Source organism: Hemibagrus wyckioides, linkage group LG11, assembly GCF_019097595.1.
Source record: "Hemibagrus wyckioides isolate EC202008001 linkage group LG11, SWU_Hwy_1.0, whole genome shotgun sequence".
NCBI lineage: Eukaryota > Metazoa > Chordata > Actinopteri > Siluriformes > Bagridae > Hemibagrus > Hemibagrus wyckioides.
This window is the reverse complement of record NC_080720.1, coordinates 27,974,109-27,991,255: the sequence shown is the minus strand read 5'-3', so window position 1 is coordinate 27,991,255 and position 17,147 is coordinate 27,974,109. Positions and strand designations below refer to the sequence as shown.

The 17,147-nt window shown below is 42.8% G+C and overlaps 1 protein-coding gene across 1 annotated transcript in view; it reads right to left on the bottom strand.

Moving 5' to 3' along the window:
* Positions 1 to 17,147, bottom strand: part of LOC131361397 (cytoplasmic phosphatidylinositol transfer protein 1-like) — a 66,741-nt gene that overhangs the window by 16,751 nt on the left and 32,843 nt on the right. Inside the window, exons 2-4 of the mRNA XM_058402464.1 lie at positions 5,345 to 5,493; positions 1,410 to 1,498; positions 881 to 888 (exon numbers count right to left, since the gene is read on the bottom strand). Of these exons, the coding sequence (XP_058258447.1) occupies positions 881 to 888; positions 1,410 to 1,498; positions 5,345 to 5,493 (246 nt within the window). The remainder of the gene's footprint in view (positions 1 to 880; positions 889 to 1,409; positions 1,499 to 5,344; positions 5,494 to 17,147) is intronic.

Here is a 17,147-nt window from a genome sequence, read left to right as displayed (position 1 = left end):
GTGCTGAGGGACACACTGCAGGGTTTCTAAGGCCAGTAAGTGTTAAAACATTACGCTGGGTTTGAGGGAGGGGAGGAGAACACCGATTTAGTCGCCGCCAATTCCCAACCCATTATCTGGGTCCTGCACCACTTACATTACAGCAACCGGTCCAGCGAGGAAGGTAAAGGCTAACACACACTTTCTCTCAGCTGTCCTGAGTACTTTTATACTGATATACTTGTTGTTACATCATTGTGAAACAAACAGCACAAAATGTTGGCTGACAGATGATTGTGATTGGCTACACAGCAAAGGGAGAGGGAAATAAAGCCGTTATCATAGTCAGGGGACAGGGCTGATTACACTCTTGTAGACTCTCGACCACAAATGACATCGGTGTTGTCAGACTCAATCTCCTAACAATGCTGTGAAACCTGAAACAAGTTCCATTCAAGTCAATCTACTGATCTAATGAAATCGTTTCTGTAATATAGAAAACTGAATGGCTGCCAATTTGTATCCGAATCAAAGTAACACCCCCCACTGACACTGAGTGAATACATCAGCTAAAATCATGTCTTGGTTAAGATCTGGTGGTTGTAAAAGTAAAATCAGATTAAAAATGCCACATATCCCCCTTGTCGTCTTTGCAAAATGTGAAGACTGTAGAAAGGTATACAGCCTTTTTAATGGACTGTCATGTGACCTTATACTATAGTCTTGTTATGGTAGTAAAATCTGACCTCCATTAAAGCTAGAAATTGGACCAGTGCTCTGTCACCAGAGTTATGATGTATAGTATATAGATATACACCGATCAGGCATAACATTATGACCACCTGCCTAATAATGTGTTGGTCCACTTTTGCTGCCAAAACAGCCCTGACCCGTCATGCACTGTGTATTCTGACAACTTTCTATCAGAACCAGCATTAACCTCTTCAGCAATTTGAGCAACAGTAGCTCGTCTGTTGGATCGGACCACACGGGCCAGCCTTCGCTCCCCATGTGCATCAGTGAGCCTTGGCCGCCCATGACTCTCACCAGTTCACCACTGTTCCTTTCTTGGACCACTTTTGATAGATACCGACCACTGCAGACCGGGAACACCCCACAAGAGCTGCAGTTTTGGAGATGCTCTGATCCAGTCACAATTTGGCCCTTGTCAAACTCGCTCAAATCCTTACGCTTGCCCATTTTTCCTGCTTCTAACACATCAACTTTGAGGACAAAATGTTCACTTGCTGCCTAATATATCCCACCCACTAACAGGTGCCATGATGAGGAGATCATCAGTGTTGCACACTTCACCTGTCAGTGGTCATAATGTTATGCCTGATTGGTGTAGACATGGATATACATATATTCTGAAGCTGATTCATTACAGTTGGGTTAAGGGCAAAATTTAGCTGGAAGACGGTAGTTACCTGTGATGGTGTAAGGATAATAGTTCCAGGCTTTTTCCGTCACATAGAAGATTCTGGGCACCACTGCTCTCGCCCAGCTGGGCAATTTGCTGTGAAGAGAAAGAAGACGGCTTTAATACAGATAAATAAACCACCACAAAAAAAACTATTAACTTTGCTTTACTCTATGTTTATATTTGACCTATAATGTCCATCATTTCGCATGTGATGCCTTGAGAATTTTAAAATGCTCGGCTTTAAATGTGTCGCACCGCTGAAAAGCCTTCGTCCACTTCTCAGGAGTCTGTCTTGAAGGAAGTTGTGTGTTTAACATCACCCTCCCCGTATGCATTGTATGATGAGATCCTGCTTGTTTGATGACCAAATTGGGGCCTGCATTATCAGTTGAGACACTAACCCTATTTGCTTGTTTTCCATACATGGCCTTGTGAAAGGACAACGTAAAGCGCTAATGAAAATGCATTTTCGTCTATAGCGTGACTTATTCCCAAGAGAAGTATAATGTCTGGCTAGACTTTGATTTGATCAATATTGGATTGGTTTCAAAACAAAAAATCCTACAGCTCAGCTACTTTCTTTTGGTTAATATTAATTTTCCTTGCAAAGAATTTGTCACGAAATACAAAGACATTTAGACTCAGTGAATTTTAATGGAGGATAGGGACATAACAATGAATTTGTCACTAGAGAACATGTTAAAAACATCCAGACACATTAATTACGAAGGTTGATTTTAGTCGGTCTTTAAAAGCGATAGCAGTCTTAGCAGCACTAATTTGTACCTTGGGTACCATGTTCCCACCAGGTCCTATTAACATTAATAAAAGACTACATTACCATTGATCTTTTCTATTATGTTAGTCTTATATCTGTCCATAATACCTTTGTAGCCTAAAGCCTTTACTTTTCCTTCACCCTAGTAATAAAAGAAAGTGCAGGCATAAGGTTCCACTGGACATAATGGAGTCTTTCACAAGAAACTGAGAGACTGCAAGGCATAAGCGCTGGCCCTATTTCCATAATGGGTTTTATCTGTGTAATGCAAAAGGAACTGTATCTCTCTTAGAAATGGGATTCAGGGCCTGGGGTGCAATAACATTTCTCTCCCCTCCTACACTTACACGCTCAGTCTCCTCTTTCACAGACCCTTCTTTCTTACTCTCTTACACACACCTGCAAACGCTCACTCAGTTTAGTTTTTTCCCATAACAACCCCCCACCATTTCTAGGATGAGCCATGCTTCCTGAGTGATGGGGTTCATAATCCCAGATGAATTGCAGCCTTCAGCTCAGGACACACAGACTGCTCTCCTGCATTGTGCTCAGTTCCTCAGCTGCTTAGTTCGTCATCACACACACTACCAAATGACATGTGCATAGAAAACACCGGCAACAGCGCAGTAAATAAGGGGACACCTACTCAAACTTGCAGCAAAAAGTTTGATTGACAGCCATTGACAGAGGCCACGCCTCCTCAACTGGAATCGAGGCGCAGGAAGACCATGCTTTTAGGTTTGTATTGTAATTATTTTCAATGCTATTTTACAAAGCCAGTTCAAAAGAAGAGATAAAACGAATCAAACTCGAACCAGGCAGCTGAGCGACTTTATAGCCTGAAGCTTGTCTCTGACATATGGAGTCACGACACACCACATCCTCGTGTTCCAGTGGGTCCAGTGAATCCTGCCTGATTTAACAGATGCATGACTATTAAAGGCTGCCAGGAACAGTACATGCTTCTTCGGAGTGTGCGAGTGGGCTGAGGCTGAATTCACCCCCAAAACTGGCAACATCAGAAGCAATTACATGCGACACCCTTTGAAGGCGACTGCGCCTCGTTCTGAGAGCCGAGCCTCTGAAGAAGAAGAAGAAGTAAAAACCTCATTTAATTGGCAGTACACACTGCGACAGTTTCCGAGGGCAACGGCACGGTTCTGAAACCCACGGTTTTTCACACCAGAGAGCTTTTATTGGCGCCGGCTGAGCTTTTTTCACATGCTCACAGGGGGGAAGAACTCCCCCATAATCACAACTTCATTAAACTTCATTAATCATCTACCCAAAACTCACCAGCTAATGCTAAGGCCAACACTAACACTAACGCTAACAGACAAGCTGATCAGATTGGTGTCCAGTTGGTGGTAAGGAACGCTGGGAAAATCTGCTGGGAAATTGCCCCTCCTAAGCAGAGCTGTTAATGAGGATCGGGAAGCATCTGTGGCACTTGGTGTGGATCGCCTAGATTTGCTTTCCATGCCAAAGCACCAAAAGGCTCCAAAATTCCCCAAATGTTTTATGCAGCACGTTCCACGCAAATTGTAAAAAAAAAAAAAAAAAAAAGCATGCATGAGGAGAAGCAGGCGGAACAGAATGAGAACAGGAGAGAGAAAACGTGAGAGAGAGAGCGAGAAAAAGAGAGAAATACATGACTGTGAATTAATACATCATATTTTATGGTATGTGTGCAACTCTAGCAGTTATAGTAAGGTGTATAAAACACAAAAAAGGTAGATTACGAATATAAATTAAAGGGAGCTTTCAAATTAAAAGGTTTTCTGTTCACACAGACAAATGAATTTGAAATAATTAATATAATAATAAACAATCCTGTGTGCTGATGCACATGGTACCTGAATGAGGACTTTAACTACAAATAAGAGTGACAAACTTCAGCTGTCCTCTCCTTCACCCTCAAAGCGAACGGAACTGACCACACAGACACACAGTCCAGTTAACTCGTCTTCTGTTTCTAATGTGTCGGCTCATGTGACTAACAGGAACCTATTACACACTGACAAAACGCTGCATTTAATTCTCTTCAGGCAAAATGGAGAAAAAAGCCCCATACGTTTTAATCTGAAAATATGATAAATATCTTTTGCATACACCAGCATTGCTCTCGTCCCCTCAGCTCGTCATCCTACCCCTGCTTTTTTTAAAGGACAGCCAACTCTAAAAATCGGTGTGTATGCTTAGCGTAGTCTCTACGCTGACAAAGATGTTCCATCTTCAATTAACCGAAGGACATGACCTTCACATCAGTTAACTCTCTTCTTTTATTCTTATTTATTCCCTGATGTTTTCATTCTTGTTTTTCCTTTTACGTGTCTCTCAACCTTGACTCCATTTGCCCCTTAATTATTGTTAAATCTTTGCTGCTGTTGCTCTTTTTCTTCCTTCTATTCAACCCTCTCAACCCTTTTCATTCATTATCTTTCTTTCCTCCTCTGAAGCCCTGAAAAGCGTGCCTATCAGAGTGGGTCATGTCCTTGACAGTTCATTGATTCCGGAAGGTCAGAGGCGGAAATGCAGTAGGTAACTGCTGTAGCTACACTGTGTACGAGTAGGAGAGCTACACTGTATGGCGGAAAGTATGCGGACATCTGACCATCACATCCGTGTGTACAAACTTACAAACAACATCAGAAGGACACAATTTGGGGAAATGGCGTTAATGAGATTACGGATTAGGGTTAGGATTAGATTCAGGTGTAGATCTTTAGAATTATTTAGCTGAATTAATTAACAGTTGTAATAAGACAAACGCATGTGTGTGTGAGTGTGTGAGAGAGAGAGAGGGAGAGAGGAGAGAGAGAGTCAGGAAGACAGGGAGAGAAGGAGAGAGATAGAATGAGAGAGAGAGGGGGAGAGAGGGAGAGAGAGAGAGATACAGGGAGAAAGAGAATGAGAGAGAGAGAGAGAGAGAGAGAGAGAGAGAGAGAGAAAGAGAATGAGAGAGAGAGAGAGAGAGAGAGAGAAAGAGAATGAGAGAGAGAGAGAGAAAGAGAATGAGAGAGAGAGTGAGAGAGAGAAAGAGAATGAGAGAGAGAGTGAGAGAGAGAGAGAGAGGGAGAGAGAGAAAGAGAATGAGAGAGAGAGAGAGAGAGAGAGAGAGAAAGAGAAAGAGAGAGAGACAGATTAGCAAAAGATCTCACCTGTTGAGGTAGACACGTTTCTCGGTGAACTGGCCATGGCCATGTGTGGGGTCATCGAAGGGCTCGTTCTGCACCACCTCCACTCCCTCTCCTCGCTCACTCTGCTCATGGCTGTGCTTACTGATCATATACAGCTGCCCAATCCTGTACTAAAAACACACACACACAGGGTTGAAATGAACGTCTTGCGCATGTAGGAGGTGAAGCTGTCCTTTCCCAATCATTACTAGAATCTGGAATTAACTGGGAATCTGTTGTACTTTAGTAAACTTCCCAAAGAGTTGACTTCGGCATCCTCTGTCCTGATCTCAGCAGTTTTAGACAGCTCTAAACTCTGCCTTTCCCTGAGCAGGTGGATGTGCAAAAATGAGGTGCATCAGCAGAAAAGCTGCAAACAACAAACAGCAGCATGATTCAAGCTCAGCACTGGTTACATTTTATTATTAGATTATTATTTATATTAGTGACACATTTGTTGTATATTGTGAATTTATTGTGCACTATTAAAGTCTTTTATTAGAATTTTTTAAGTCTTAGTCCTCTTTGCTCTTGTGTTGCAGCTGAGCTGATTTTCCCCTTGGGGATTAATAAAGTACTCTCCATCTATTACTGTCACAGAGAGAGAGAGAGAGAGAGAGAGAGAGAGAGCAGAGTTGATGTTTCCATGCTTCTCTACAGTGTAGTACACTACAGAATGCACCAGTGAGAAGTGTAAACATCGACCAATAAGTTATTTAATATCACAGAGTTAATTATTGAATATTCTGTTCACCAAAATAGCATCTTCCCTTCTTCACTTGAACTCTCCTCCTGCTGGATGTTGGATAAAAAACACAGTCTATCTATCTATCCGTCCATCCGTCTACCTATCCGTCCGTCCATCTGTTCATCCATCCCTCTACCCATCCATCCATCCCTCCATCTATCCATGTGTGCATCCATCTGTTCATCCATCAATTCATCCATCGATTCATCCATTCGTCCGTCCATCCACCCCTTTATCCATCCATCCAACCATCCCTCTATCCATCCATTTGTTCTTCCGAAGAATCGATTCATCCATTTAATCATCCGCTCATCCATCCATCCGTTCATCCATCCGTCCATCTGTTCATCCATCCCTCTACCCATCCATCCATCCCTCCATGTGTGCATCCATCGATTCATCCATTTAATCATCTGTCCCTCCATCCATCTGTTCATCCATCCATCTAACCATCCCTCTATCCATTCATCCATCCATCCGTGTGCATCCATTTGTTCTTCCGATGAATCGATTCATCCATTTAATCATCCGCCCATCCATCCATCTGTTCATCCATCCGTCCATCGGTTCATCCATCCCTCTACCCATCCATCCCTCCATGTGTGCATCCATCGATTCATCCATTTAATCATCTGTCCCTCCATCCATCCACCCACCCATCTATCCATCCAACCATCCCTCTACCCATCCATCCATCCGTGTGCATCCATTTGTTCTTCCGATGAATCAATTCATCCATTTAATCATGCGCCCATGCATCCATCCGTTCATCCATCCATCCGTTCACACATCCAATCATCCGTTCATCCATCCACCTATATATCCATTTGCACAAGTTTCATAATTTTCAGTTGTGGAGTTTTGTTTTGTCAGATCTGATCTTTCTGGCTCAATGGTTTGCAGCTGCATGTGTAAGCACAATATCTTGTGTTTAGTGTCAACAGACCCCTGTCCTGAAATGACCCTCAGACAGTCCATTTTTCCACTAATTTCACATGAAAAATCCACTCTAGAATATAAACGACGGTAAATTTACGAAATGATCATCTTAGCATGACTAATTATCTGTTTTGCTCCGGATGTGGGCTGTAGCTCTTCATTTATTCACGATTAAACTCCCTGAAGTACTTTTTTTTCCTTCATCATAAAGGGTGAATGCTAATTTATAACACGCATACAATCCTTAAGACGTACTTTAATCGGTGAACTAAGAAAGTAATACGAAACTAAATTCCGTAATAACAGAGGGGAAAAAAAGGCTAAGGACAAGCCTGAGCATCCCTAATCATTAGGATGTGTCATTTATTTTAATATGCGAATGAGTGTGAGGGGAAGCACACATAGCGAGCAGCAGATCCTGCAGCAGTCGTGTCCATTACTGAATCTGTTGAGCCGTGATTGCTCACGGTGCTCGCTGAAGTCCCAGGAGACCGCCAGATGCTTCTAAAAATAGAAACCGGGCGCATGAGCCAGTGGCTTGAAAGCCCGTAAATAATTTATCGCCTACTTTTGCTTTGTGTACTCAGCAGAAGAGTGGTGAGAGAGGGACAGAGCGAGAGAGAGAGAGAGCGAGAGAGAGAGAGAGAGTGAGTACAGAAGAGAAGAGGATGAATGATTAAAATCAGCATCGGCCTGCGGGTGATTTTAAAAAAATAAATAAATAAATGAAGATAATGACGGTTTGGAAGAAGTGTTCATACTGAGCTGCTCATCAGTTCGTCTCTGCCCGGTTTGCTACGTCTCCAGCATTTCAACCATGATGGATTCATAACCATGAAAATCCCGAGGCTGGAGGCTATAAGAAATCAATACTCTTTCCATTTTTTGCTGTTCTAAAAATATACACAAAACTCATGCAGTTCGTTACATGCTGAAGAAAGGAACTTCGGTGGATGACGTGTCTGTGCAATTAAGAGGATAAATCGGACTAGACGTGGGAGATTGGCTTAGGTGTGCTGTAGCTATGTAAGCTGTATATAAATCTACATCTCTGTGTCTGTTGAGTTTTCTAATGGAGTAATGACCTCTCATGTTCAATCCTGTAATATGTCAGATGTACTCTGGTCTGAGGAGAGAGAGAGAGAGAGAGAGAGAGAGAGAGAGAGAGAGAGAAAGAGATGACATTGAGGGGGTCCATGGCAACGAGTACCCAGGTCTATTCCCAATCCCTTCAGGCTTCAAGCGACATTAATCCTAGGACACGATATCAGAAACGAACATGAACATAAGCGCTATTTCCAAAAAAAAAAAAAAAAAAAAAATCATCTTGGACCTGAAACCTGTTTATGATCAAACTCATTTAGGAGAACTAATGTCACCATCTGTATCGCTTTAGTGCTATTTAATATAACTCTTCATGAAAAAATAAAATAAAATAAATGAAAAAAACAGTTAGCAACGTCAGTACGGTCCATGAATACTTTATCTCGCAACTCCTATATTTACATATTAAATTTTCCCAAAGTAGCCTAATTTAAACCTCCGCCATCCCCGACCAGGCTGTTACTGATTTGTATGGGTGGAGCTGATTGCAAACAGAGTGCCAAACAGGCATTTTTGTGTTTATGTTTTTGTTGCCATGGTTTCTCTGGTAGCACAAAAAAAAAGGCTGAATAGTTTCCACCATATGTTAAATTGTAATCCTGTGCTAATCGCACTCACTCGGTATTCTTAAGAGCTTCTGAGCTGTTCCTCCAGGCATCATTACTTTTACAATGAATGACTAGGAAGAAACGAGTCATGCTGTGCGATGCTTCTCGTTCAGCTCTACCACAGGCTCCACCCACAAGACTCCAATATTTATTCAAATGAAATCTCCTAAAATCTCTGCCTTTGAGTGTTTTCACGCACAAGATGCACATCGACGCTGCACACAGCCATCTCGTATCTTTATAGCATGTGTTTGAAATGTGATTAGCTTTGTGATGAAGTGTCCTCGTTTACCAAGATTAGAAAGACAGCGAGAGAAAGACAATGTTCAGGCATTTCCATATTAGAGCGAATTAACCGATAGGAGCAGTTTCATGCAAATCAATTCACACTCGATTGCTACGGCTACGTCCCGGAGCAAAGTTTTCTTTGGTGACTAATGTTGCATGTATTTATCTGTCACGCTGTTTAATCATCCTAATCAGTCCGTTCCTTTCCTGTCTGTAGTGCTTCTGCCTCCGGTTTCTTTGGGAATCTGTGTGCCTGAGCTTAATCAGTATCGTAACGCAGGCGAATCCGCGTGCGTACTGGAAGACGAGTTTTTAAGGACGTACTGTTGTCCCTTGCTCGCTCCCTGACAGCGATGCTGTCGTCAACGTCACAACTCGTTAGACGTACCCTGTCTCTGGCTGTCTTCCTAAAATAAAATCCTGCAGAAATCCTTGCTCCCGAACCCCTCCCGTGACAAGGCCGCCAGCAGCATGATTCACGCTGATGAGACGCGGATATGACACTCTCTCTGACATCACGCTATTTGTGGATCAAAATTCAGCCGCGACACACATTCAGCAACACACACTCCTTAGCACCACATTCCACATCAGGAAGTTTTATTTTATTTATTTTGGTCATCTTGCCTATAACCTTTCAGACCACGCCCTGACCCCTGGCTCGCTCTTCATCCTGTCCGATTCTTTTTTAGCTGCGTCACCGGCGTTGATGCTTGACGTCTACGTCCTGTTCGTGGAGGCCTGGTATTTTTGGACGACATTGAAACTGGGGTGACTTTGATGAAAAGTGGAGCAGAAGCTGGAGCAAGGGTCCCTCGGTCACAATCCTGCTTTCAGCTCGGCCTTGTGTCTCCCATGACTCCAGGACGTACGTGTGTGTGTGTGTGTGAGAAAGAGAGAGGAAAAATTCACTTCACGGACTCAGTATCTAAAACTAGATTCCTATGAGGCACAAACTCAGTGTAATGGTCAGGAATCAAGGGTATGACCAAAATAGAGAGGATATTAAGAAAGAATGTAAAATAGAGACATGGGGAAAAGAATTATAATAATAAAAAAAAATAGCAGGCACTGGGTTCCTATGCGATCTGATGATCATATTCTACTTCCACATTCTTGTCTCTGCATGCGTGCATCGCTTGCATCATCGACCTGTCTGGATTTTAGCACCAGAGCAACACAAAATGGACAATAGCTCATTTTACTCCACAATAAAAACAATAATACAAAACACAGAACCTGGGTTGTATCATAATTAATCAATCAAAAACATCTAGGGGAAAACTTACAGGAGATTGATCGTAATGCGCACAGGACGCTACGTGTGGTTCGTGAGCTCATTTGCATACTGCCGTCTTCGGCAATATCGTCAGTGCAAAGGCCAACGCTGTGATAACGACTGAGAATCGATATGCTTTGCTGCACCAAGTGCGGACGTGTGGGCGGGTGGAACAGCGAGGGGCTAAAAATAGCCTGCCTGCAAGTGAAGACTCTAGACAGTTATTAGTTTAACACGTCTATATACGGCATTCATTTTCACTCCATAGGTGCAGCTGGGATTCGTTCCCTTGAAAAGCTGGGAAGAGAAAATCATCCTGCATGGTGTAATTCCCAGCAGCGTTGATCTAAATAGGCGTATCTGTAACTGGATCATCTGATTCATCAAATGTGAGAGGCGGGGCGAGGGGAACCCTTTCTACGGTTAATTAGGGTACGTCAACAGTTAAAATATCAGAGAACTCTATAAAAGCAACCTCTGAAGTCCAACCCCAACCCCTATATTCATTCACCGTCCATAATGGTGTGGTTAAAAACAGTGACGAACAGAAAAGCATCTCAAAAGGCACAAAATTTCAATTAGATTCTAATCCCCTAATGGGAATCTGAAGCTAGCAGGCACAGACTCAGCTGAAAGATGGAACATAAATATGTCATAATTATTGGCACCCCTCCATTTAATACTGGCTCCCTTTGCCAACAGAACAGCACTGAGTTTCTCCTGTGAGACTGGAGATTAAAGAGCAGATCCACAATCACAGGTGGGAGAGTCACAGGTGAGGGATCACAGGTGGGAGAGTCACAGGTGGGAGAGTCACAGGTGGGACAGTCACGGGTGGGAGAGTCATGGGTGAGGGATCACAGGTGGGAGAGTCATGGGTGAGGGATCACAGGTGGGAGAGTCACGGGTGAGAGTGTCACAGGTGGGAGAGTCACGGGTGAGAGTGTCACAGGTGGGAGAGTCACGGGTGAGAGTGTCACAGGTGGGAGAGTCACGGGTGGGAGAGTCACGGGTGAGAGAATCACGGATGAGAGAATCACGGATGAGAGAATCACGGGTGAAAGAGTCACAGGTGGGAGAGTCATCTTTACCCAACAACACTGATGACTCAACCTCTCTGCAGTGTATTCTGGTGCAGAGCTCTCCTGTTTAACATGGGAAGAGACCAAACATAGCATTCAGGACAAGACCATGAGGCTAAGAGCTGAATTTATGCACTGTGGCACTATGAAACGCAATGATGTAAAAACCTGTGGCTCATCTGTCAGTGCTCCAGGCCGAGTACTGCAGTGTAACAAATGCTGACCTGAACACTTTCTGATGTTGGGAGAAAAAGATCTGACGTGTGCAAAATCAAGTTTCGAGCAAATAATGTAGCGTTTGGTCAGTCTGTCTGAAGTAGATGGTATTAATAGTTGGTGTAATTTCCTTTTGCAGGATCAGGCTTTAATCAAGCTTTCTGAATGAATCGTTTCTGATTGCTGATAAAACGCGAGGCTCGTGTTCCGTCTAATGATGTGGCTGACATTCACCTCACAATGAAAACTTCTTGACTTGACCTGAAACTACAGAGAGAAACGCGGATGTAGATAATGATTAAAAAAATGAGCAAACTTAGTCTCTTTTTCTTCTTAATCATAATTATTAGTAAAACTGGAAAGAAACCTCTCAGAAAGAATGATTTTCCACTTTCACTTGCAGATATTAAAATGGTAGTACTTTACTTGATTGAGACGATTGAGACACTCAAGGTTTCTTAAAAAATAAAGAAGTAAAAGTTCTAATTCTCAGAAATCACACCATATATTTGACCATGAAGGAATTTCCCACCATGTCTGCTCTTTCCTCATTTCCATCAATAGATTTATTACTATTTTTCAACGTTGCTGAGATTATTTTATGCTCACTATTTCTGCTTTTTAGCATTATTACTAATTATTGTTCAAGATTTTCTCGATAGTTGATAGCGACTGTTTGAAACAGTGCCTCACCGAGTGATTCGGGATTGCTGCTTCTGCTGCTCTAAGAAAGGGGCAAATTGTGATGGCTAGACGACTGGATCAGAGCATGTCCAAAAACTGGAGCTCTTGTGGGGTGTTCCCGGTCTGCAGTGGTCAGTATCTATCAAAAGTGGTCCATGGAAGGAACAGTGGTGAACTGGCGACAGGGTCATGGGCAGCCAAGGCTTACTGATACACGTGGAGAGCGAAGGCTGGCCCGTGTGATCGGATCCAACAGACGAGTTACTGTTGCTCAGATTGCTGAAGAAGTTAATGCTGGTCCTGATAGAAAGGTGTCAGAATACACAGTGCATGACAGTTTGTTGAGTATGGGGCTGCATAGCCGCACACCAGTCAGGGTGCCCGTACTGATCCCAATGCACTGCAAAACACACCAACAATGGGTACATGAGCATCAGAACTGGACCAATGGAAGAAGGTGGCCTGGTCTGATGAATCACGTTTTCTTTTACATTACGTGGATGGCCGGGTGTGTGTCGCTTACCTGGGAACGCATTGCACCAGGATGCACTATGGAAAGAAAGCAAGCCGACTGAGGCAGTGTCATGCTTTGGGCAAATGTTCTGCTGGGAAACCTTGGGTCCTGCCCTCCATGTGGACGTTACTTTGACACATACCACCTACCTAAGCATTGTTGCAGACCATCTACACCCTTTCATGGAAACGGTATTCCCTGATGCCTGTGGCCTCTTTCAGCAGGATAATGTGTCGTGCCACAAAGCAAAAATGGTTCAGGAATGGTTTGATGAGCACAACAACGAGTTTGTGTTGAATTCCCCAGATCTCAATCCAATCCAGCATCTGTGGGATGTGCCGGACAAACAAGTCCGATCCATGGAGGTCCCACCTCACAACTTACAGGACTCAAAGGATCTGCTGATTATTTTCTTATAACAGCATGTCCTTGATTTGTTTTATTCCTTGTCTATGATGCATTTAAAAATCAGTGGGCAAATGTACACAATACATACATTTCGAGTGAATGAATGATGTTACCAATTGCACAAATTAGGCAGAATCATGCTAACTGAACCAAGTTTTTTTAAAATAAAGTGCAAATCAGAGATAGGCGACTCCCTTTAAAACCTTCCCTAAACGAAGCACTCGCTGGTTTCTTTTGAATAACCACACACACCAATATTCCTATGTGCTAGTTTACTCACTTCCTTTTTGCCTTGACACTGAGCACTTACGAGTTAATGGGACACCATTAGCGTCTGCGGTGAGGCTGCAGAGCAAAGCGGGTTTGCTTGGAAAGACCGTACGAGGAGGGGTTTTTTCTTTTTCTTTTCAAGAAAGCGAATGTAAAGACCTGCTTAATTGCAAGCTGTGAGATGGTGGTGGTGCACAGATGGTGAGCGCAGTCTCTATTCAAAACCATTCTCACACACACACACACACACTCGAAGCAAGCTCGCAACGAGATTCCAAATAAAAGGAGCGAGATTAGGAAATAATCCTAATAAGTGCTAAATGAAAGCCCTCGCAGAGAATAATTGAGCTGTTCTGTGCTGAAAAGTCTCCGAAAACAAAGCATATTGAAGCGCTTAAAAGAGCTTTAAAATGTGTGTGCTACAGAAACAAATCCTATCTGCTGAGCAAAATGTAACTGTAGACAAATGGTGTGTAAAAATACTAGACAGTTGGAAGGTTGGAAAAATGGTGCAGAGGGTCAGAACAGGCTTTAGGAGCATGGAGCCATGGAGCCAAACTGCCTTGTGTTAACAGTTCAGGTTAGTGGTGGTGAGGTAATGGTGTAGGGAAGGTTTTCCTGGCTCACATCTGACCACTTAATCATCATTTGAATGCCACACCCTTTCGGCGTATTGTCACTGACTACATGCATTCCTTAATGACCGCAATTTTCTTCTAATCTTCTAATGGCTACTACGAACATGATAATGCTCGTAGTAATGATAATCCTAAACCGTGCTTTAAATCCTGAGAAAATGTTTAATTTACCCTGGATTATGAAACACTCTTCTGAAGCAGGCTAAGTACTTCATTTACAGTGTTAATCAAGCCGTATAAAACATTATGGTGTTAGAATGTTACAGCTAGACGTTCAGCAACAAACACACAATCAAAATTGAACAGCGTGTGCCATGTACACTGACCAGGCATAATATTATGACCACCTGCCTAATACTGTGTTGGTCACCGGTTTGCTGCCAGAACAGCCCTGATCCGTCATGCACTGTGTATTCTGACACCTTTCTATCAGAACCAGCATTCATTTCTTTTAGCAATTTGAGCAACAGTAGCTCGTCTGTTGGATCGGATCACACGGGCCAGCCTTCGCTCCCCACGTGCATCAATGAGCCTTGGCCGTCCATGACCCTGTTCCGGTTCACCACTGTTCTTTCCTTGGACCACTTTTGATAGATACTGACCACTGCAGACCGGGAACACCCCACAAGAGCTGCAGTGTCCATTTTTCCTGCTTCTAACATCAACTTTGAGGACAAAATGTTCACTTGCTGCCTAATATATCCCACCCACTAACAGGTGCCATGATGAGGAGATAATCAGTGTTACTCACGGCACCTCTCAGTGGTCATAATGTTGTGCCTGATCGGTGTATAATGTGAAAATGAATGAGTTTATGAGTTCTCTGTACTTCACTCGCCTTCCCTGGCTTCAGATGTGAATCCAACAGACCACCACTGAGATGAGGCTTGACAAATTTGCAAAGAATTCAGGCTGTACTGAAAGGGGGTCCTTGCCAATATTAAAGAGGCAGTTTTTGCTAAATGCCCCTCTGAAAATTAGGCGGTAAGTGGGATTATTTAAGATTTAGAAAAGAAAAAATATATATATATTACAAAATGAATTAAAGCCATATAAGGATACTAAGAACCATTTTTATTCTTCAGACGTCTTTAAACAAATCATCGAGTGCACAGTAAATCATAATCATGCCTATTGCTGCACTCTTGTTAATGTGGATTGCACAAGACCTGGAACTGCAGGCCAGTGTGATAAATATAATTCAGCACTTAGAAAAAGTTAACGAAAGGGAGTTTTCCCCTTCTGTCCTCTGCATGCAGACTGACTCATACACGCCGTTTTTGCGAGCTGATGATGACTTATAGCACGCCCGAAAACAGAAGACTGAGAGGAGAGTGAGAGCGGTGAAACAGAAAGGAGCACAAGCTTCGGCAAAACCACATGATACGAGTCAAGTCTAACGCTTGACACTTGGCTCGGGTCTTTTTTTTTCCATTGTGGTCAGCAGTAAAGAGGTGTAGAGAATGACTTCGCTTGGTCTCTGAAAGTGACTGCAGTTTCACAGCATGTAGTAATAAGTGACAAAAGACTCTTTGCCTTTGAAGGCTTGCTCGGTCTTTATTACCCAGTTGCCTGGTTAGATCTTGACTAAGACTTCCATGACGTGATGTGACATTTCCAAAGACGTAAGTGATGCTCTTCGGTACTTACGCTGACGTGCAGAGCCTATTTAATCGAAGGAAATGAGACTGTAATGTGATTTTTAAACTGCATTGGAGTCCATTAGAAACTGAAACAATGCTAACTTCATTAATGTAAGAAAGCAACAACTATCTGACTTCTGAGAATGTCCAGTGACCCTCACAATGTCGATATATATTTTGGTTTGAGCCCACAATCAGCACGGCACTAATTAATTACAAGACTGATCATAGACAAACCTGCTGTGCTCTACTTAATAGAAATAAAACACTGTTTAATACAGACAGCAATGATAATAGAGGTGATTTTGTAATACTGTATTCTTGCAACAAATCACGACGCACTTGAAAATATTGTATCATTTCACGCTCTAGTCTCAACCAAACTCAGACTAGCTGTTGCACTTCTCTACACGATACCATGAGACATCACACCACTTTGCGTCATCCTTTCACGAAGACTCGTGCTGCCTTTCCATTTTCTATGTAGAGAAATGGCTTACTGCTCTTTAAATGTGTGTAAATTGGTCTGGGAAACACCAGACGACTAATAATGGCTTATGTGTAGATGATTAATCAAGATGTGTTTAGGCTTCTGGCATCACAGCGGATAATGGAAATCTGATTGACTATCAAAACTACATGATACAGTAGCAATAGTGCTCGAAATGGGTAAGAGAGAGAGAGAGAGAGAGAGAGAGAGAGAGAGAGCGCTCTATACAAGGCAGGGAAAATAAATGTAATAACCAGATTCTTCAATATTGTTCTACCAGGTTCCATTTTCTTGTCTCACCAGTGCCATCACATTTATTTTGGTCCACTCTGTCTATATTAAATTTTAGATTCAATTTCCAGGCCCATAAAAATATAAGTTGACCAATGATGCCACAGCTATCCAGAGCCAAGAGTCTGAGAGAGACTCGTCCTGCACGTTATGTGTGAGGGATTGTCTTTCAACCCTTACAGCGATCCTCTATGTATCTTTATCTACACTGTAAAAAAAAAATCCAATGATGCTCTTGAGTGACGCAGTAAAAAAGCATTAGTGCTATTGTTAGTTCTAATCCAGGCAGTGACAGGAGTCTAAGGGAGTAAATTTGGCCATGCTTCGTACGTGCCTGGGATGGGTTACTCTCTCCCCTGTCAATCAGAGAGACACCAGAGAACTGTAAGCGTCTGTGTGTGGAAGGGGGTAGATCGCACCATGTTGGCCTATAACACTGAATGAGCAAAGGTTTGAAAAAATTGTGAGTACTTAGAGGAAGCACATGAAAGCCTTCAGATGCCTTGCCTGGTTTGCTGTCAGGAGTGGGTGGATTTTTGTGGGGAAAAAAAACAGGAAAAAATAAACACAGCTTTATATATAT